The sequence below is a fragment of the Prionailurus viverrinus genome, chromosome B4 (genome assembly GCF_022837055.1).
Source record: "Prionailurus viverrinus isolate Anna chromosome B4, UM_Priviv_1.0, whole genome shotgun sequence".
In the NCBI taxonomy this organism is placed as follows: Eukaryota; Metazoa; Chordata; class Mammalia; order Carnivora; family Felidae; genus Prionailurus; species Prionailurus viverrinus.
In genome coordinates, this window is record NC_062567.1 from 29,195,754 (window position 1) to 29,217,362 (window position 21,609).

Below are 21,609 nucleotides of genomic sequence, written 5' to 3' on the forward strand. Positions count from 1 at the left end.
TGATGAGGTCCCAGTAGTACATGTTTGCTTTTATTTCTCTTGCCTCTGGAGACGTGTCAAGTAAGAAGTTGCTGCGGCCAAGATCAGAGAGGTTTTTGCCTGCTTTTTCCTCTAGGATTTTGATGGCTTCCTGTCTTACATTTAGGTCTTTCATCCATTTTGAGTTTATTTTTGTGTATGGTGTAACAAAGTGGTCCAGGTTCATTCATCTGCATGTCGCTGTCCAGTTTTCCCAGCACCACTTGATGAAGAGACTGTCTTTATTCCATTGGATATTCTTTTCTGCTTTGTCAAAGATTAGTTGGCCATACGTTTGTGGGTCCATTTCTGGGTTCTCTATTCTGTTCCATTGATCTGAGTGTCTGTTCTTGTGCTAGTACCATACTGTCTTGATGATTACAGCTGTGTAGTATAGCTTGAAGTCTGGGATTGTGATGTCTCCTGCTTTGGTTTTCTTTTTCAAGATCGCTTTGGCTATTCAGGGTCTTTTCTGTTTCCATACAAATTTTAGGATTATTTGTTCTAGCTCTTTGAAGAATGCTGGTATTATTTTGATAAGGATTGCATTGAATATGTAGATTGCTTTGGGTAGTGTCGACATTTTAACAATATTTGTTCTTCCTGTCCATGAGCATGGAATCTTTTTCCTTTTTTTGTGTGTGTTGTCTTCAATTTCTTTCTTAAGTTTTCTATAGTTTTCAGTGTATAGATTTTTCACCTCTTTGGTTAGATTTATTCCTATGTATTTTATGGTTTTTAGTGCAATTGTAAATGGGAACAACTCCTTGATTTCTTTTTCTGTTACTTCATTGTTGGTGTATAGGAATCTAACCGATTTCTGTGCATTGATTTTATATCCTGTGACTTTGCTAAATTCAGGAATCAGTTCTACCAGTTTTTTGGTGGAATCTTTTGGGTTTCCCTATAGAGTATCATGTCATCTGCAAAGAGTGAAAGTTTGACCTCCTTCTGGCTGATTTGGATGCCTTTTATTTCTTTGTGTTGTCTGATTGCAGAGGCTAAGACTTCCAATACTATGTTGAATAACAGTGGCGAGAGTGGACATCCCTGTCTTGTTCCTGACCTTGGGGGGGAAAGCTGTCAGTTTTTCCCCATTGAGGATGATATTAACGTTGGGTCGTTCATATATGGCTCTTATGATCTCCGTGTATGCTCCTTCTATCCCTACTTTCTTGAGGATTTTTATCAAGAAAGGTTGCTGTATTTTGTCAAATGGTTTCTCTGCATCTATTGAGAGGATCATATGGTTCTTGTCCTTTCTTTTATTGATGTGATGAATCATGTTAATTGTTTTGCAGATATTGAACCAGCCCTCCATCCCATGTGTAAATCCCACTTGGTCGTGGAAAATAATCTAATGTACCATTGGATCCAGTTGGCTAATATCTTGTTGAGGAGTTTTTCATCCATGTTCATCAGGAAAAGTGGTCTATAGTTCTCCTTTTTAGTGGGGTCTTTGGTTTTGGAATCAAGGTAATGCTGGCATAATAGAAAGAGTATGGAAGTTTTCCTTCCATTTCTATTTCTTGGAACACCTTCAAGAGCATAGGTGTTAACTCTTCCTTAAATATTTGGTAGAATTCCCCTGGAAAGCCACCTGGCCCTGGACTCCTGTTTATTGGGAGATTTTTGATTACTAATTCAATTTCTTTACTGGTTATGGGTCTGTTCAAATTTTCTGTTTCTTCCTCTTTCACTTTTGGTAGTGTATATGTTTCTAGGAATTTGTCCATTTCTTTCAGATAGCCCATTTTATTGGCATATAATTGCTCATAATATTCTCTTATTATTGTTTCTATTTCTGCTGTGTTGGTTGTGATCTCTCCTCTTTCATTCTTGATTTTACTTATTTGGGTCCTTTCCTTTTTCTCTTTGATCCAACTGGCTGGTGGCTTAACAATTTTGTTAATTCTTTCAAAGAACCAGCTTCTGATTTAATTGATCTGTTCTACTGTGTTTTTGTTTTGTTTTTGTTTTTGTTTTTTTGTTTTGGTTTCCATAGCATTAATTTCTGCTCTAATCTTTATTATTTCCTGTATTCTACTCGTTTTGGGTTTTATTTGCTGTTCTTTTGCCAGCTGTTTAAGGCGTAAGGTTAAGTTGTGTATCTGAGATCTATCTTCCTTCTTTAGGAAGGCCTTAATTGCTATACACTTTCCTCTTATGACTGCCTTTGCTGCATCCCAGAGGTTTTGGGTTGTGGTGTTATCATTTTCATTGGCTTCCATATACTTTTTAATTTCCTTTTTAACTTCTTTGTTAGCCCATTCCTTCTTTAGTAGGATGTTCTTTGGTTTCAAAGTATTTGTTACCTTTCCAAATTTTTTCTTGTGGTTGATTTCGAGTTTCATAGTGTTGTGGTCTGAAAATATGCATGTATGATCTTGATCTTTTTGTACTTGCTGAGGGCTGATTTGTGCCCCAGTATGTGGTCTATTCTGGAGAATATTCCATGTGCACTGAAGAAGAATCTGTATTCTGCTGCTTTAGAATGCATTGTTCTGAATATATCTGTTAAGTCCATCTGGTCCAGTGTGTCATTCAAAGCCATTGTTTCCTTGTTAAGTTTTTGATTGGATGATCTGTCCATTGCTGTGAGTGGGGTGTTGAAGTCTCCTATTCTTATGGTATTACTGCCAATGAGTTTCTTTATGTTTGGGATTAACTGATTTATATATTTGGGTGCTTTCTCATTTGGCGCATAAATGTTTACAACTGTTAGGTCTTCTTGGTGGATAGACCCCTTAATTTGGATATAATGCCCTTCTTCATCTCTTGATAGTCTTTATTTTAAAGTGTAGATTGTCTGATACAAGTATGGCTACTTTGGCATTCTTTTGTTGACCATTAGCATGATAGATGGTTCTCCATCCCCTTACTTTCAATCTGAAGGTATCTTTAGGTCTAAAGTGGGTCTCTTGTAAACAACATGTAGATGGATCTTGTTTTCTTATCCATTCTGTTTCCTATGTCTTTTGATTGGAGCATTTAGTCCATTGACATTTAGAGTGAGTACTGAAAGATCTGAATTTATTGCTATTATGTTGCTTGTAGAGTTGGAGTTTCTGGTGGTGTTCTCTGGTCCTTTCTAATCTTTGTTGCTTTTGGTATTTATTTATTTATTTATTTTTATTTTATTTTATTTTATTTTTTTCATCCTTTTCCCCCTCCGAGAGTCCCCCTTAAAATTTCTTGCAGGGCTGGTATAATGGTCACAAACTCCTTTTTAATTTTTGTTTGTCTGGGAAACTTTTTATCACTCCATTTTATCTCTCCTTCTATTTATCTAACAGCCTTGCTAGATAAAGAATTCTTGGCTGCATATTTTTCTGATTCAGCACATTGAATATATCCTGCCACTCCTTTCTGGCCTGCCAAGTTTCTGTGGATAGGTTCGCTGCAAACCTGATCTGTCTTCCCTTGTAGGTTAAGGACTTTTTTCCTCTTGCTGTTTTCATGATTCTCTCCTTGTCTGAGTATTTTGTGAATTTGACTATGATATGCCTTGTTGATGGTTGGTTTTTGTTGAATCTAATGGGGGTCCTCTGTGCTTCCTGGATTTTGATGTCTTTCTCCATGTTAGGAAAGTTTTCCACTATGATTTGCTCACATTACCCTTCTACCCCTATCTGTCTCTCTCTCTTCCTCTTCTGGGACCCCTATGATTCTGATGTTGTTCCTTTTTAATGAGTCACTGATTTCTCTAATTCTTAAATCATGCTCTTTTGCATTAATCTCCCCCTTTTTTGCTGCTTCATTATTCTCCATAAGTTTGTCCTCTATATCACTGATTTTCTGTTCTGCCACATCCATCCTTGCCACTGCGGCATCCATTCGAGGTTGCAGCTCAGTTATAGAGTTTTTTATTTCATCCTGACTAGCTTTTACTTCTTTTATCTCTGCAGAAAGGGATTCTAATCTGTTTTCAACTCCAGCTAGTATTCTTATAATTGTGATTCTAAATTCTGGTTCAGACATCTTGCTTGTATCTGTGTTGGTTAAGTCCCTGGCTGTCATTTCTTCCTGCTCTTTATTTTGGGGTGAATTCCTTCATTCTGTCATTTTGAAGGGAGAAAAGGAATTAATGAGGTAGAAAAAATTTAAAAAATTAAAATTAAAAAATATTAAAATTAAAAAGTTAAAAACAAACACCCCCCCCCCCAAATCGAATAAATGATGCTAGATCCTATGTGTGTTTTGGTCTGGGTGTCGAAAGTGGCTTGATAGAGAAAAAAGGGGGGGAAATAAAGGAAATCATTTGGAAATTTGAAGAAGTGAATACTGAAATGAAATAATGGAAGTAAAATAGAATTTGAAAAAATTTACACAAAAGTAAAAAATGTAGAAAAAAATTAAAGAAAAATATTTTTAATAAAAATTGAAAATAAAAATGAATTTTTTCTCTTTCTGTATTCAAGAAAAATAAAAGAAACAAAAAAGAGAAAAAAGAGGAAAGAAAGAAAATTGAATAGATGGATCATCTAACCAACTGAAATACGACTGACATTACTTTGTTTTTCCCTAAAAGTCAAATTATGAAGTGCTTTATAGTCCATAAACTAATCAGGTGGTGAGACTTGTGTTCTTGAGGAGCGAGGTTGGCCCAGTTGGGCGGGGCTTAGTGTAAGGGCTCTGTTCCTCACTAGATGGTGCTGGTAGCCTACTGGGGTGGATTGTTGTGGCAATTGTAGGTGCTTATGCACGTGCGCGGGAGTGGTGAAAATGGTGTCGCCCAGCTACCCAGTCTCTAGTATTGGAACTCTGTTCTCCCCAATTAGCAATCGTACAACAATTGCACACCTGTCCTTCGTCTTCAGCTTTTGTCTACTCCCCGCTTCCACACTGTCTGTGAGCAAGCCCCAGGCAGCACCTCCCTTCCATGTTTTGTCTCAGATGCTGCTGCCTTCCCTGGTCCCCCACTTCTGAGGGACTGCGGCCTTGACCCACTCTGCCCCTCTGTGGAGGGTCTCACCGAGCAATAGCTGGGTGCCAGCCACACCCAGGAACGCCCACAGGACCGTGCTCCTGCTGATGCCCAGAGACTACAGCCAGGTGCCAGCTCGCCCCAGAAAAAGTTTGTGAGACAGTGTAGCAGCAACGCCTCAGGGATTATGGAAAATCACAACGCACATCTGGTACCAGGCTTCACCCCCAACGACCCTGTTCCAGCACGAGCAGATGTGGCCATTCTCTGTGGTCTCTTGGGCCCAGGTGGCCTCACAACCTCTACCAAATGTCCTTCCAGCAGTGGAACTGCTTTTCCCCATGTGGCCCGAGAACCTCTCAGACCCCACTCTTTTCCTGGGGTTTCGCCCTTCCCACCAGAGCACCATCAGGTATCGAGCTGCAGAGTTGCAGACTCTGTGCTCCCCGTTTACAGTCCTAATGGAATTTAAACCCTCTCCTTTCTTTCTCCTTTCTCCTTTCTCCCTTTTTAGTTCAGTCCCTGAGGCTGTTTCCAGTTTTCCACTTTGTCTCCAGCTTCTTTTGGGGAGGGGGTGCTTTTCCTGTATTCTCCTCCCGCCCCTGCCCGCCCCGTCTCTGTCCTCTCTCCGCACATAAAAGTGTCTCCCTGCCTTCCATGGCTTCTCTCTCCCCAATTTCACCTCTCCACACTGCATACCTGCTGAATTCTGTGGTTCAGGTTGTGCAGATTGTTGTGTTAATCCTCAGATCAGTTTTCTAGGTTTAGTGTTTAGTTTTCTATGGTTTAGTGTTGGTCTGGCTTGTTTCATGGACGCGAGACACACAAAAAACTTCCATGCTATTTGTTTATTTTTGAGAGAGAAAGAATGTGTGTGAGTGGGAAGGTGGGAAGAGGGAGAGAGAGAGAGAGAGAGAGAGAGAGAGAGAGAAGGAGGGAGGGAGAATCCCAAGCAGACTTCATGCTCAGTAGGGAGCCCAACATAGGGCTCCACCCCACAACTATTAGATCATGACATGAGCCGATATCAAGAGTTGGACACTTAAGTGACTGAGCCCACCAGGCACCCCCTGCATTACAGACTCCTGCCGAAGGAAGAACCAATGATTTTTGGAAGAACCAAACCAATGATTGGTGATAGGATTCATGAGCTAGTGGAGGGTAATGAATAATGAAACCCCAGCAACACCAAGTTTAGAAAGGAAGCAGAATCAATGATACTGATTACAATTTGAAACAAATGACATCATTACAAGACCTTGGGAAGTACATGTCAAACAGAACTTTTAAAAAGATTTATTAAAATAGTTAAAAAACTGATTAAATTTGGGAGTGCATCCTTGGAGAGAAAAGGTGGAAAAAATAATCCTTCAAAGGGAATTTGTGCATGGAAGCAAATGATAAACACTTGCACAGCTTAAAATTTCTACCATCATTTGCTTTAAAATATGCAGTTGTAAGCCTGATTTGGGAAATAAATTCATGCTGTTGACCTCCTCTCTGATCATGGACAAAGAAACTACATCATGGAAGGTCAAGAGTTACACAGTAGTTATCATTGAAGCTTTCAGAGTAAACCTTAGGCAGAGAAGGATCAGGAAACTGCTGCCCATACTGGGTTTGCCTCCATTATGCTGGATGGTAACAGGTTAGCTTGTTTAAAATTGGCACTTAAAATAAACATTAAGTTTATTTATTTTTGAGACAGAGAGAGACAGAGCATGAACGGGGGAGGGGCAGAGAGAGAGGGAGACACAGAATCGGAAGCAGGCTCCAGGCTCTGAGCCATCAGCCCAGAGCCCGACGCAGGGCTCGAACTCACGGACCGCGAGATCGTGACCTGAGCTAAAGTCGGACGCTTAACTGACTGAGCCACCCAGGCGCCCCCGGTTAGCTTGTTTAGAGTGGAGAAAATGGTTCCAGGAAATGGGGAACATGAGCAATTAAAGGCATTTAGCACAGCTGTAAGTGTTTGGGGTTTAACTGGATTAATTTCCCACAGGTAGGTTAAACCCAGCAGCACACCCATCCTGTGAGTCTTCCCGTGCTTCCTCCATCCTCTGTGCCTAACCTCTGTGGTTGGCCCCATTATCAAGTGCATTGTCCCTCTATAATATCTTCAGACCATCCATTTCCCTTAACCACCTTCCTTCCCACCTGGATTATGGCCACAGCCTCCTTCCCAATATCCTATCTTCCAGTCTTGTCTTCCTTTCGTTTGTTTTTTCCTACTGTGCATCCCTGGTGATTTTTCTTAAGTGTGTATTTGATCATGTCTCATCACTCCTTCAGTAGTTCCCTGGTGTCCTTGCAATAAAATCCTAACTTCTCAAGAACTCTTTCTCATCACTTCCTCCTTATACTATGACATATTTCAAGTGTGTCTTAAAGGCCTGGTATGCCCTTTTTTTTTTTTTTTAAACTTTTTGTCTTTGATACACTGGTTTCGTCTGCATTAAATACCCTTACTCTTCTCCCCTTTAGGGTGGCTGACCCACCTATTCTTTCTGGAAGCCTCAGCTCTCTCCTTGGTTCTCCGATAGCACTTGTCCCTAGTAAAACACAACTGATTTGTCTGCTTCATGCTAGCCTTTCTTCCAGCCTTTATACTCTAGAGGGCCACAGGGTCTTTCACTGACATATTTCTTGCACATAATGCCTACATCAAATTGATTCTCAATAAATAATTGTTGATTATTGAATTAAGTAATGATAAGGGAGTTAAATGTCTCTTTTCCTGGCTTTCAGAGTGTCATTTTTGGACACTTTTTAGTTGTCTACAGTAGCAGATTTCTTCAATATTACCCATACACAAAAGACCTAGTTATTTGCCTGGTATTAAAATATCAGTGATCCAAGTGGTGTTTTCCTATTTCAATGGTAGTGCTAATTCATGCCTCTCAGGAGAGGCTGGTTGCTAGGAGATTCTTTCTCTTTGAATTAATCTACATTTGTGTTAATGGTTGATCCTTGCCAATTTTTCTTTTTTCTGTCCTTTAGTTATTGAGAAGAGCTCCTTCATTTGATCATTCTTTTATGTCATTTCCATTTTCTGTTATTTATTGAGTATTTGGACTTTGTAGACATGGTCCCTATCCTAAAGTGGTACTGATTCCACTCAGGCCTTATGTGGGGCCCGTGAATCCCACAAGGCTTTAACCTGCACTGTCTCTGATCATCACAGGACCCAATGAAGCTCTCAGTTACCATTGTCCTTATTTTATTGAGACTCAAAGAAGTAACATGACTAATTGGCTAAGCAGAAACCAGAATTCAGTCTTTTAGCTTTCCATTGCACATTTTTTAATCTTGTTTTCTGCTGTACTTTAAACACTGTAATATGTGGTTAATAATCTGATGCCAGGACAAATTAAGCATTGTTCAATTAATTTATCTGATGCATGATTTTTCTGTTTTTTTTTTTTTTTAAAGTTTAAACTTGTCCCTTCACTTTCAAATTTTTTTCCAGTGGATATCTTTCTAAACAGAGACACCAGCAGCCAGATTTGTATTTTTGAACATCATCAGTGGCTTGTCCCACTTTGTTCACAGGAAAAATGCAGCTTCTTGTTCTGGCATTCATGGTGTTCTGCAGCTTGGCCTGAATCCACTTTTCTTGCTTTTCTTTCTGAACTCTCCAGGCTTGCTTGTATGTCTCCTGGATATCCCCTAATAAGTTTTTGTCCACCATGTGCCTTGGCCCATCCTCTTCATTCTGGCTGAAATGCTGTCCCACTCTGAGCACCTTTCTTCAAATAAAAATCTGTCAGGTTCACTGAAATCTCATCTGTTCTAGGAAATCATCTCTGTTCTACCTGTAAAGCTTGGAGCACCTCCCTCATGTGATCCTTTCTGCATTCTGAATCTCTTAAGGATTATTTGAGGAAATATTATTTGTGTGTATATTTTATATTTGTGTATATTATTTGTGTGTATGATTATTTGTGTGTATATGTGTCAGAAGATAGAAGCTCCTTGATAGGGTGGACCCTACTGGAGTATCTTTGTGTTAATATGTGTGTTTGGTTCAGTACTGTGGTGGTGTATAGAAGGTATCTGAATACATTCCCTGACCTTTATGCAGTCAGTATGCATTTGGGGGATTGGACAGTCAAACCACTGGTTGTGGAGGTAGAAGAAAATTGCTAGAACACAACATGCACCAAGCTTGGTTGGAGTGGAGAAGGACAAGTGAGTGAACCTAGATGAATCAGGAAATCTTCCAGGGACTACAAGCCTTGGACTTGAGGTGGGAGCAGCAATGCTCTGACCTAGAGAGGGTTGTTCTTGGCAGAGGGGATGGTCTGGTCAAGCCCATGAAAAACCAAGGATATTAGCTGAGGGGGTGGGGGGTGGGGTGGCAAAGTATAAGGGTATAAGTCAAAGATAAGTGGGAAATCAGGTCAGCCAGTTGTATAGGGCTGACCAGTTATACAGAGGAATGATGACTGAGCATGTAAGCCAGTGAGAGCTAGTCCTGTTTTCTAAGTGGATGATTATATGCAAATAACAGTTTTGTTGTGTGTCCCAGTACTGTGGGTATAACAAAATATTTTTGAATGTGTCAGCTTGTATCTGTGCTTCCACTAAATCTAATATGGGAGTAGGCAGTAGCACTGTTCTTGTTGTCCCCCCCCCCACCCAAATGACTTTCATAACCTTTTTTATGTTCTTCCTTGCCTGACCTCTAGTGGATGTAATAGTAATCAGCAAAATGCTCAAAGGAGAGCAATGTGAAGCAATGTGAAACAATGGAAAAGCCACTGCCTGAATTTTCAGTTTTAAAGTAGAAGAGATAGTTTGTAATATGAACTGTGAGTAGACAGGGTGATAATCTTTAAACTTTCAAACACTTGGATTGGTAATTCTGTGTGCAGGGACCTTGTCTGATGTTCAGTGCTATATCCCCAGCTCACCAAGTAGCAAGGGGTCTGACATGGGGTAGGTATGATGCTGAATAAGGATGTGTGTGTATATGAATAATTGTATGTGTGTATGAGTTGTGTGTGTGTGTGCGTGCGTGCAGAATATCTATACATAGACATTTATTTTAGCTCTTTTTATAAAATACTATAATTTTCTGTATAAGATCTTACAGTCTTGTTAAATTTAAGGATAGTTTTTTGTAGCTTAGTAAATTGAGCCTTTTTAATATTATCATTATTACATTTGTTAGTTGTTTATTGCTCTAGGCCACAGTGTTTCTCCGTGAATGCCCCATTGGCATTGTGAGGCACAGTTACTCATTGTGTGGGACTATGGTAACAGATAAGTAGCAGCTGCTTAGTATCATAACAGCCAAAACTGTCCCCATACACTTCTAAACACCCCTGGGGTAAGGGAGATAGTGCTGCTCCTTTAGCTGAGCACTATTGCTAAGGTAAATGAATGATAGTAATTTCTATATCTTAATTTGTATATAATGCCAATAGATTTGTAAAGCCCCTTGTATTTTCTAAGTATAGGATTATATACAAATAACAACAGTTACATTTCTTTCCAATCCAATAAATTCTCCTTTTATTATTTTTTTTCTTGTCCCATCTCTTTTTTTCTTTTTAATTTTTTTCAACGTTTATTTATTTTTTTGGGGGGGACAGAGAGAGACAGAGCATGAACGGGGGAGGGGCAGAGAGAGAGGGAGACACAGAATCGGAAACAGGCTCCAGGCTCTGAGCCATCAGCCCAGAGCCTGATGCGGGGCTCGAACTCACGGACTGTGAGATCGTGACCTGGCTGAAGTCGGACGCTTAACCGACTGCACCACCCAGGCGCCCCTCTTGTCCCATCTCTTAATGTTGCACTGAAGGTAACTGGATCCCAGCCTCATTCCTGACCTCAGGAGAATGCACCTAATGTTTCACCATTAAGTATGAGGATTGCTTTAGGTTTTGGGCTAACAGCCTTTATTAAGGTTTAGGTTAAAGAGATTTGCTAAGTCTTTTATCAGGTTAAAGAGATTTGCTAAGAGTCTTGTTTATCCTGAATGGTTATGGAGTACAGAACCACTATTAGTTGGACTTTTTCATTTTATACATTATTAACTCTTTATCTCTCTGTGCTTTGTTCTAAGTGATTTTCTTAGATATGTTTTTCAGGCCACCAATTCTGTGTTCAGGTGTGTCTAATCTGTAATTTAACTCATCTATTCAGTTTTAGATTTTAATGACTGTGTTTTTAATTTCTGGAATATATGTGTGTTTACATGTATATGTATACATACATGTGTATGTGTATATGAACATATATATGGACATGGGTTTTTTCCAAAATGCTCTCTTTGCCTTATGTTTTCCTTTATGTGTTTAGGTAGCACATATTTATTTAATGGTCTCTATACAGTTGTTTTATTATCCCAAGTTCTTGGAAGCCTAATCTTGCTATGTATTGTGTCCTCTGACTCTTGCTTGTAATGGATTATTTCCTCCTGTGTCTTGCCATTTGGAATGGTGAGACTGTCTTTAGAAAGCATAAGCTGGTGGAGCTCTGGGAAGCAGGATTTTTCAAGTGGTTTACAATTAATTCTGTCAGGTAGCCGGGGATATCTGACATGCGACCAATTTTGTATAAATGTATCTAGGGATTCCTGAACTATGTGTGTAGAATAGAGCAGAATTCCAAAACCACATGAGAGATACGGACACACCAATGTTTACCAGTTAGTAGGTGATTAGGAGCCTTTTCCTCTCTCCCTGTCTCAGTCCAGCCTCCTTTTACCTCTGGGTTCATGACATTGTTTTTTTCCAATTTAGATTTGTTGAGATTGTAGCCCATATATGTAAAACCATCACTTCTAACTTCTGTCCACTCTAAGGGCTTATATCCTATCCTGTAGGACATTAAAATAAAGTTTCTAAACCAAAGCACTTTCTTTTTTAGTTTTTTAAATTTATTTTGAGAGAGAGAGTGCATGAGCAGGGGAGGGGCAGGGAGAGAGGGAGAGGGAGAATCCCAGGCAGGCTCTGCACTGACTGTGCAGAGCCCCATGCGGTGCTCGATTTCACAAAATTGTGGGATCATGATCTGAAGCCAAAATCAAGAGTCAGACACTTAACCGACTGAGCCACCAGGTGCCCCTAAACCAATGCACTTTTATTTTTTTATGTATTAAAAAAAATTTTTTTTAATGTTTATTTATTTTTGAGAGAGACAGAGACAGAATGCGAGTGGGTTGGGGCATAGAGAGAGGGAGGCACAGAATCCAAAGCAGGCTTCAGGCTCCGAGTTGTCAGCACAGAGCCCAATGCAGTGCTCAAACTCACAAGCCGTGAGATGATGACCTGAGCCTAAGCCGGACGTTCAACTTACTGAGCCACCCAGGCGCCCCCCAAAGCACTTTTAAATAAATGGGGTTAGATTAGTAATTATGCCAGGATAATAGGTGAGACCTAAGACCCAGCTCACATTGCTGGATGGCCCATCCATGCTGGAAGACCTCAGTTCTGTTTCTCGTTAGGCCTCAGGTCATGTCCCTCATTTTCTTGGCATACTCTCTTGTAGGCCTTTAAAAGGATGTCTTATATTTTATTTCACATTCTTAAGTGCTTGTAGTGTGAGAGCTTTTAGTTTTTCTGCTGTATTGGCAGAATAATCTGTCTTTAGTTTCAATGTTAAGATCTTTAAGGGGCACTTCGGTGGCTCAGTGGGTTAAGTGTCTGACTTTAGCTCAGGTCACAATCTCGTGGTTCGTGGGTTTGGGCCCCGCGTCGGGCTCTGTGCTGACAGCTCAGAGCCTGGAGCCTGCTTCAGATTCTGTGTCTCCATCTCTGTCTGCCCCTCCCAGGCTCACGCTCTGTGCCTCTCTATCTCTCAAAAATAAACAAACATTAAAAAAAAAAGATCTTTATCTCCTTTGGTTCATTTTAAGATAGAGTATTAGAAAGAGACAGTGGAGAGACTTGGGGGGGGGGACGGGAATAGGGAGGGAGAGTAAGAGGAGGAAAAGAGTGAGTGAAGGAGATACTGAGAGACAGGTTGGAAAGAGGTAGAGACGCAGATAGGTAGGTTGATGGAGAGAAAGAGAGCACACGAATGAGAGTCAGACGTGTGTGCAGAGAGATGCACACAGAGACACAAACATGCAGGCACAGACTCAGACCTGGAAATTCACCACATAGGTATGTGGACCCAGAGATATGTGCTCACAAAGCCGCATACATGGTCCACCCTCAGGGGTGCAGGCAGCTAAAAGTAGAGAGTAAAAACAGAAAATAACCAAATCTAAGAGTGTTAAAATAGTTGCAGGAATAAACTCAAAATCAGCGGGAGTAGAAAAGATGGCTTTAGAGTTAACTGGAATTTTGGAACCAGCAGTTTGCAGCCACAGCAACAGTGGTTATTATAAATGGGAATGTGATGTGGGCTGTTGGCATTGGACTTGCCTGGTAGCAACTGATGGAGCAAACCAGTCGGGGCGTGGGGGTCAAGCATTTGATTTTGGGCTCATTGCACTAATAAATGGAAATAATCACTGATTTTTAAGCAGTGGGACAATAGTAATTTTTTAAAAAGTAAACGAACCTAATTTAAAATTAACAGTCTATTTGTTGATTTCATCATTGCCTTGAAGATCATAGCCAGATTTAGAAATATATCTACCTAAAACTGAAATTAAAAGTTTGAGATTTTGATCATGTCAAATATTTGTCTAAAGACAGGAAACGATGATCACCTGAGGCTGGCAGTGCAGAAAAAAGAGGTAGAAGGTGGAAAGTTTCTGTTTTGTGCATGTGGTCTTTGGTGCCTCCTCTTCCATCCATATTAGACCCAGTACATTTTAGGCCTTGCTGCACTTTCTTGTTTTCCTTTTTTGGTTTTCCTAGCATTCTAGGCCAGGAATGATAGATGATGACTCCTGCTTATCCTGGGAATTATTTTATTACATGAGTCTTTTATAATGCTGGTGCTGGTTTAAAAGCCAAGATGAGTAATTGTGGACCTTTGATATTGCGACATCTGTGGAAAGAACAAGAAAATTAGGTTACCTGGCATAGGAAAATACTGCTGAATTAAACTGGTTGGCAAGCACACCCTTTGATTTTTTTCAGTTTTGAATAAAGGGATTCCATCATCACCTGTACTCAGCTGAAATGGGCTGAGAGCGGTGTGATCGAACATCTCTGTTATCACCTGAAAGTCAGGCAGTAGAGTATTAGAATGTCTGTTCCATTAATATTTTAATTTGACTGTGAATTAATAAATATCATCATGATAAAGAAGCAGTCAGTAGATTAAAATTCTGCTTCCCAAGATTTAGGTTGAAGTCAGTGCTAGGAATCCCATAACATTTCTTAAAACTGCCTTTTCTCTCTGAAGTATCACTGCCTCAGAGGCTAGTTCATCTTGTCATTATGGATCACCTTGTCCTTTTTTTTTTTAAGAGGTAGGAGAACCTGTATCAGGAGTGTGAAACACTGAAGTTTTAAACATCAGTTTCCAACCGGGAGTCCTTAGAAAACAGATATTGTATAATGATGGTTTAGCATTATCTTTATTGTCTTTTTTAGCATGCATATTTTGAGCGTTTTTTGTCTTTAGCACTGAGCTAGATGCTGTGGAGTAATGTTTTTTTAATACCTTAAAATTTTAATAGCCATTCTTTATGGGGCACCTATTGTGTGTCAGATATCCTGTTTTTTGCTTTATATGAAAAAATTCTAATATTCACAGGAGTCCTCTAAGTTAGGTTATTAGTCCATCTTATAGATGGGGAAAATGAAACCCAGAATAGTATGGCAATTTGCCTAAGGGCATGGAGTTAGCAGAGATGTATTCAAATCTAGATCTTTTACATTATGTAGGGTGCTATTTCTACTCCACCATTTGAGCTTCTCTTTGGGGAGTGAATGATTCTGAAAACTCCAGTACAGTTGATTTTCAGCATTCTTAATGTGGGTTGTAGAATTCATAGAGTGTTCTTGATTGGTTTTTTATTCTTTTGTTTTCTCTGCTAGAATTTCACACCTTAGAATTAGAAGGATGCTCTGTTAGAGCAGGAACTTGATCTGTTTTGTTCACTTCTGTATCCTCAGTATGTGGAACTCAACAGTACCTGGCACTTAGAAGATGCTCGTTGATTGTTGAATGAATGAATGAAAAACTTGGCAGGTTGGACTTGCCTTGACAAACATCCACAGTATTCATACTCATGGTATCTAATAAAATGCTAATTTGACCCATCATAATGTAATTATTAAGGCAAATATGTGATAGAAATAACATTTTAAAATCATCTAAACACATATTTTGTCTCACCACCATTACTTTGAAAATCAAGAATGCATTCTCATGTCTAGGAAATAGTTCATGTAGATAATAGGAAAGGTAAAGAAAGACACAGACATGTTTACCAACCCAAAGTCATCTTTTGTTATCACAGGACTGAGCACAGTACCTGGCATATAGTATAGACTCAATGAGTGTTTGTTCAGTTTAACTTAATTGAATTGAATGGACTTGCCAGGAGGGGAAAAGCACGGTGTAACAGATGCAGTGCTTTCCTTAAGCAATTTTAAGCACACTATTCTTTGTCTCATAGGATTTGGTTAGATATTTCATTCTTCATTATTTATTGCTGGTCCTGTACTTTGATGGGGTCATGTACTTCATCTTGTCTCACTGACTAAATTGTAAATTCTTGTTGGATAAACTGCATCTCAGCCTTCTCTATGCCCCTTCCAGAGATTGCCCAACTGCTGACATCGCAGAGCTGTTGGCTCCTATGTGGTGTCACTAGCCAGCTTATCTCTGTGGGTCTTTTCTTGGAGATGGAAGTACTGCAGTGGGGATTTACTCTTTTTAGTAAGAATAGTGTGGTCTCCACTAAAATTATATTTAAATGGCACCCTGTCAAGTAGATATTTAATTTTGTAAGTTATTACTTCTTCTGGATAAGTTAGCACATTAGGTACTTCAGGAGTTTGATGGGCCAGGTGGGAAAAATCAAAGCCTTGAGTGCTCTGGGAAGGTGAGTTTGAGGGCAAGGCTAGGGTTGTGTGAGTTTCCAGGAGAGGATTTGTGGAGGGTGAGGAGTACTTGATATGGTGGTGGATTGAAGGAGGATTATTGGAACAATTAGTGTTTAAACTATGACTTTAAGATAGGCAGTATACTGTCAGTTAGGACTTTAGCAGAATGGTTAGCATTCTTTAGCAGTGAAGTTTATTTCATCTATAATTTCTGATTTTAAGCTTAACATTTCATGAATTTCTTCCTTTTGATTCTTGCCATTCAGAAACATCACTGAGCTGAACTGAGATGACTACACTCTTCCATGTGTGTTCAACTTGTTAACATTTGGAGTATCACTTTTCCTGATTGTCTGCAGTATGGGGATTTTTTTCTCTATGTCTAAAGTAGTAGTTTTGTCATGCTTGACTTCAGAGTATAAGTTTGGGTGATATGGCCGGTTTATTTTGCTTGGCTTGTGAGAATGCTGCCTTTTCCCATTTTTTGTTCCCTGAAAAGTTGGAGTTCTCTTGCCAAAGCACATATTGTAATTGCCATATTTCTCTTCAGGATCTGGGGTTGCTCTTTTAAACCTGTGTGTAGGATATGGCTGCAGTTCCTTGTACCTTTCTTTGTCTTCTGCCGTTGTGCATATTTAAATCAGTGACAGATAAACTGGGTTCTGTGGTTGGCCCACCTTCACATTAAGTTGCTCTGAGAGATCTGGCTTTTAGACTTGTTCTGTGCAAAGTTAGCCTGTCGGCCTGTACGTGGGAAAAGTTTTAGCACTTTCCTTTCTGTGGTTAGGAAATATGAATCTGGGTTAGGATTGGAGAAAATGCAAACCAGCATGTTGTTAAATGCTTTTTTCTGAGTAATGTCCTGGCAGCTTGTGAAAGTGTTGTGCTCTAATGTATCAACATCTGGGCATGCTTTCAGATGACAATTAGCTGATGATCTCTGATGTCCTCAGCAGTGCTGCATGTACTCTTGCATCTAGAAGAAGAGATTTCCTTGATATTTCTTTGTGTAGAGATTTCCTGGTTATTTCATCTAGGATCTAGATCCTAAAATTTAAATTCCAGGGAGAACTTGAGAAAGATTATGTGAACCCAGCTTTAAGGGCTTCTGGATTTTCCTCTGTGTTGTCTTTTGCCTGCTTCCTATTTCATACTCTAGTCCTTCTAGGGCGGTCAGGACCTGAGGCAAGATCAGGCCTAGAAGGGGTAGTGGGAAAAACCCTGGACTCTTCATTTCAGCTGGAGACCAGAGTTTTGGTTCACTTAACCTCTCTCAGCCTCACTTGCCTTATCTGTGAGTATCATGTCAAACTCTGATCTTGAAGACTCCTCTGAACTCCTTATGACTTGCTCTGTGTCATTGAACTGGGTAGAGATGATACCTGGCCTGTCACTCACACAGGAAACCATCTCTGACATGAGTGAGTGTTATGTTCAGACCTACAATTATGACTTGGCCGTGAAAGAAACCTACAGTAGCCTCTTGCTGTTATCATGCTTGGTAGGGACAGTGTAAAACATGATTCCTGCTGTTTGGGTTCTGCCAGGAAGAACAAGCAGTTGCTACCATCTCCTGCCGCCTGTGGCCCTGTTCTGTTTAGACCAGGAGGTGTTAGTGTACACACATGGTGGCTGCTGGCAGGATGAAGGCACCTCCACTCAGGGGTCTCTCACAGCCCATAGTCTTTTGTCATGAGTTCCTTACAGCACGTGGCCGTGCCGGTGGGGACACTCATCTTGGTGTCTGTGTGCCAGTCCTCTCTGACCTGTGGGAAAGGGGTGTGACAGCCACAGCCAAGAGAGCCTCAGGGCATCTCATGGGAACACCAGCATGGGCTGTAGAAATAATAGGCCAGGCACCTAGAAGATAATGAAGGCTTGAAATCATTTTTCACAAGTTGTTTTAAAACGTAAGTGTTTGAAATTACAAAACTTAAAAAAAAAACAAATAAAAATATGCTCAAGGGAAGCTTAGAAAACATGGAAAAGCAAAAAAAAAAAAAAAAGAAGAAAGAAAGAAAGAAAGAAAGAAAGAAAAGAAAAGAAAAGAAAAAAAAGGGCTCAGTTGCATTATTCAAAGGTAACCAAATGTTAGTATATATTCTTTTAAAATGTATTCTATACCTATGCATATCCTCCCTCCAGATGATATCATGCTGCTTTCTTCACCTAATGGCATATGGTATTGCTCTTTCAACATTAATAAAATATTCATGTTGAATATTTCATGTTTTTTTTAAATTATGAAATAGTCTTTATTTGTTGAAGTATATTGGCATACAAAATATAGTTTCAGGTGTACAACGTAGTGATTTGACAATTCTATACATTATACTGTGCTCCCCATGATGAATGTAGTTCGCATGATTTTTTTATGGTGGCGTAGCATTCCACCATCTAGGCACACTATTATTTACTAGAACAAATGCCCTGTTATTGGCAGCCCTCTCTCACAATCTGTGAATGTCTCCATTCTTAGCAATTTCTAGGCTTTGTGACCATTATAGCATAGAATCCTGATCTCTAGGGATTGTCTTCCAGGATATTCTTGAATTAAAAAATCAGAGAAGCTGGAAATATAGATTTTTTTTCTTTGTGAGGTCTCTACTCTGAAGGATAAGTTTTGCCTTTTTAGAAAAGAACTGTTAATTAAGCAGAGTTTGTGGATGCTGATTTGGCTTAGATCATTCTATTTCAATCACCTGTAATAAGGAAATACCACTCACATAACTGCAGATTTTAGGTGAGTCCATTGTAGCACATAATTCTCCTTCAGTGGTATAACTCTTTCTTGCTGTTCTGTAGTATCCTGGGGACAGAGCAGACTTTTAAAAAGAAAATGGAGTTTTAGGCCAACAGATCTCCCAGCAAGTGTCTAATTTTTGTGTGTGACTTTCTCAGATTTCTAAATAGCAGTGTTCTCAATTGAACCTAGAAGGATCTATCAACACAATAACTAGGTTTTTTAAAATACATCCTTGAATGTATTAGCAATTTAAGGTTAAAAAAAACTGAAAATTAATCTTGACTTCCTTTAGTTATCAAATGAATATTGATGTATTTTCTTTTTCTTTCTTTAAAGATTTGAACATGGAATTCAATCCTTCAGACCATCCTCGGGCCAGCACAATATTCCTCAGTAAATCTCAGACAGACGGTAGGTTACTAATTTATTTGTGTTTCTTAGGGGGAAAAAAGGCTCATGTTGGTAACCTAAGTCTTGATTTTCTACTGGATGTGATTCTCAAGGTAAAAATAGAATCCCCTTTAGTAATCCCCAAAGTGTGTTGTTTGATGGTGTTCTCTGGGGTTTCTTTCTTTTGTAGTAAGTTACGTTTTTAGAATTTCCTGTTTGCAGCAACTATCCTTATTTTGCCAGTTTGCTGAATTATTTCTGTGTACCTTCTATGGTAGCAGTTTTTACACTAGAGTCAGACATTTTCCTTTAGGAATTAATATTTACATAAAACTCTAAAGATCAGAAGTGTTTGTTTTTTTTAGTTAAAGAAAGCAAAATATAATCCTTAAATATAAGCGGTAATATCTCTGTTGTGCCATTTGAGAACTGAATTGATCCTGTATACTAAGGTAGATGTGTTCTTTTTGCCAAACATCTACTAACCAGCTTATTCTGCAATCTTTGTGGTTTGTCCCAGGTATGTGTGGAATTTCTGTTAGGAGGTTTTCTCTCTTTTTCAGCCCCTAGCTTATCTCACTGTTCCCTGGCCCTTGGCTACAAAAGGACAGATATAAGTTATACAGTATAGTGAACATGAAACTTCTCAGTTGGTTTCCTGTAAAAGAGTAGCAGGAGAAATTTGTTAAATGACAATGTAGTGACCAGGATATTATTTTACAATGCTAGAGTTCTATGTGATTCAATCCGTGAATCACTAAGCTAAGCTCTAATTTAGAGAAAATCTGAAATTGACTAGAAAATAATCAAACATATGTTAAGACAGAGACTTCATTTATAAGAACTGATAACTTTTCCATAATGTTTAGATGACAATTTTGACATGGCATAATGCTGAAGTAATATTGGTGATCTTTACTTAAGCAGGCCACTGACTTGATCTGAAAGAATTTGGTACATTTACAAAACAATGTTTCCAAGTGTAAGAATAATGATTCTAGGTGTCAAATACCTGTGAAATAAGTTTTGAATATATTGGGTAAAAGCAAAACAGAACATTTTTCTCTTGGCCTGGTAAAGTGGGAAGCCATTGGGGGGTAGGATATTACAAGGGAAGAAAAGTGACAGTGGGGATGACGATTTGGAACAATGAGAATCTAAAACAAGTTTTTGTGCTTAATGAATGCAAGGTTGGCATACTTTCAGGTTTGGGTCCTGTTTCCTGTGATTTCAAAGTATAGACCAACATCATTCAAGACATTTTCTAACTAGATGCAAATAGAATTTCAAAAGAGCCTCTAAATAGATGACATATACCTTGATTGTCATGGTAAAACGAAATGAGATTTTCTGACCTAACAGAAGGATTGCTCAGAAATGAGTTGGGAGGAAGTGTATCTTCCCCCTTCACCTTTACTGTAAATCTCATTGCCCCTTCCTCTTCTGGAACATCAGGGTATTGATTACTCAGACCCTTCTGTTTAATCCTTCAGTTTCTTCTTAAAAGCTGGATCTTTCCATTCAACATGTAAACCTACTTGAGTCACACAAGAAATACAAGAAAAGGGTTGATGGGGTGTGGAAAGCAGGGGAAAGTGGGTGATGGGCATTGAGGAGGGCACCTGTTGGGATGAGCACTGGGTGTTGTATGGAAACCAATTTGACAATAAATTTCATAAAAAAAAAAAAAGAAATACAAGAAAAGGAAAAATAATCAGTAGTCTCTCCCTGAGCTTTCCTCTCTATCTCTGCTTATCTCAGCATTCTCTTTTCCACTGGGATCTTCCCACCAATGCAGTTCTGTGGAGCATATATGGTAAGGTTGCTTGGGGACATTTTGGCTTCTGTTAGCTCTTTTGACCTCTTATGTGGCATTTGCTGCCTTGCTCCTTAAAACTCTGTTTTGGCCTTTTATATTTAAACAGGCCAATTTGTTGAAAACAAGTCTCTCTAACGAACAATTGCCTTACAAATAATTGAAAGAAATAGGTTTTAAATATAGGTAAATTTGGTAACTTTAATAAGTTAATTCTTCGGTGTATTGATTATCAGTCAGGGAGTTATTTGGGGAATTGGTCCTGAGAAACCCTCCCTTTCTTTAAGGTCTTTCTGAGGCATCTTGTCCATTTATCCCTTTAATGTTGGTATTTCTAGGTTTCTGTGCTTTATTATACTCTCTTATCTTCTGGGTTTGCACACAGTTCCATGATTATGGTATCCATTTCAACTATAATGTCTAGCCAGATTTTTCTCTGCAGTGTTCAAATCCCTTGTGTCCATCTGCCTGCTGGATATCTTTATATCTGTCTCTAATTCAGCATGTCCCAATCAGAACTTAGTAACTACACCTGACGCCCTGCATTTTGTAATCTACAGGTCCCCCAGGCCAGGGAAGCCTTGAATTTTCCTAGACTCTCCCCTCTTCCCAAATCTCACATTGCTAGCAGTAGTGCTGGAGTGGACTCACCCTGACTTGCAGGAGCCGGTTGTGCACATCTCTTCCCAGTTCCAAGTTCATTGACACCATCTTGGGAGTTTGAAAATAGCCACAATAGGAGTTT

At 39.3% G+C, this 21,609-nt stretch overlaps 1 protein-coding gene across 4 annotated transcripts in view; it reads left to right on the plus strand.

The window, feature by feature from the left end:
* Positions 1-21,609, plus strand: part of CCNY (cyclin Y) — a 319,192-nt gene that overhangs the window by 214,524 nt on the left and 83,059 nt on the right. For all 4 annotated transcript variants that reach the window (XM_047867575.1, XM_047867574.1, XM_047867577.1 and 1 more), the window contains one exon: positions 18,995-19,069. In XM_047867575.1, the coding sequence (XP_047723531.1) occupies positions 19,003-19,069 (67 nt within the window). In that variant the 5' untranslated portion in view covers positions 18,995-19,002. The remainder of the gene's footprint in view (positions 1-18,994; positions 19,070-21,609) is intronic.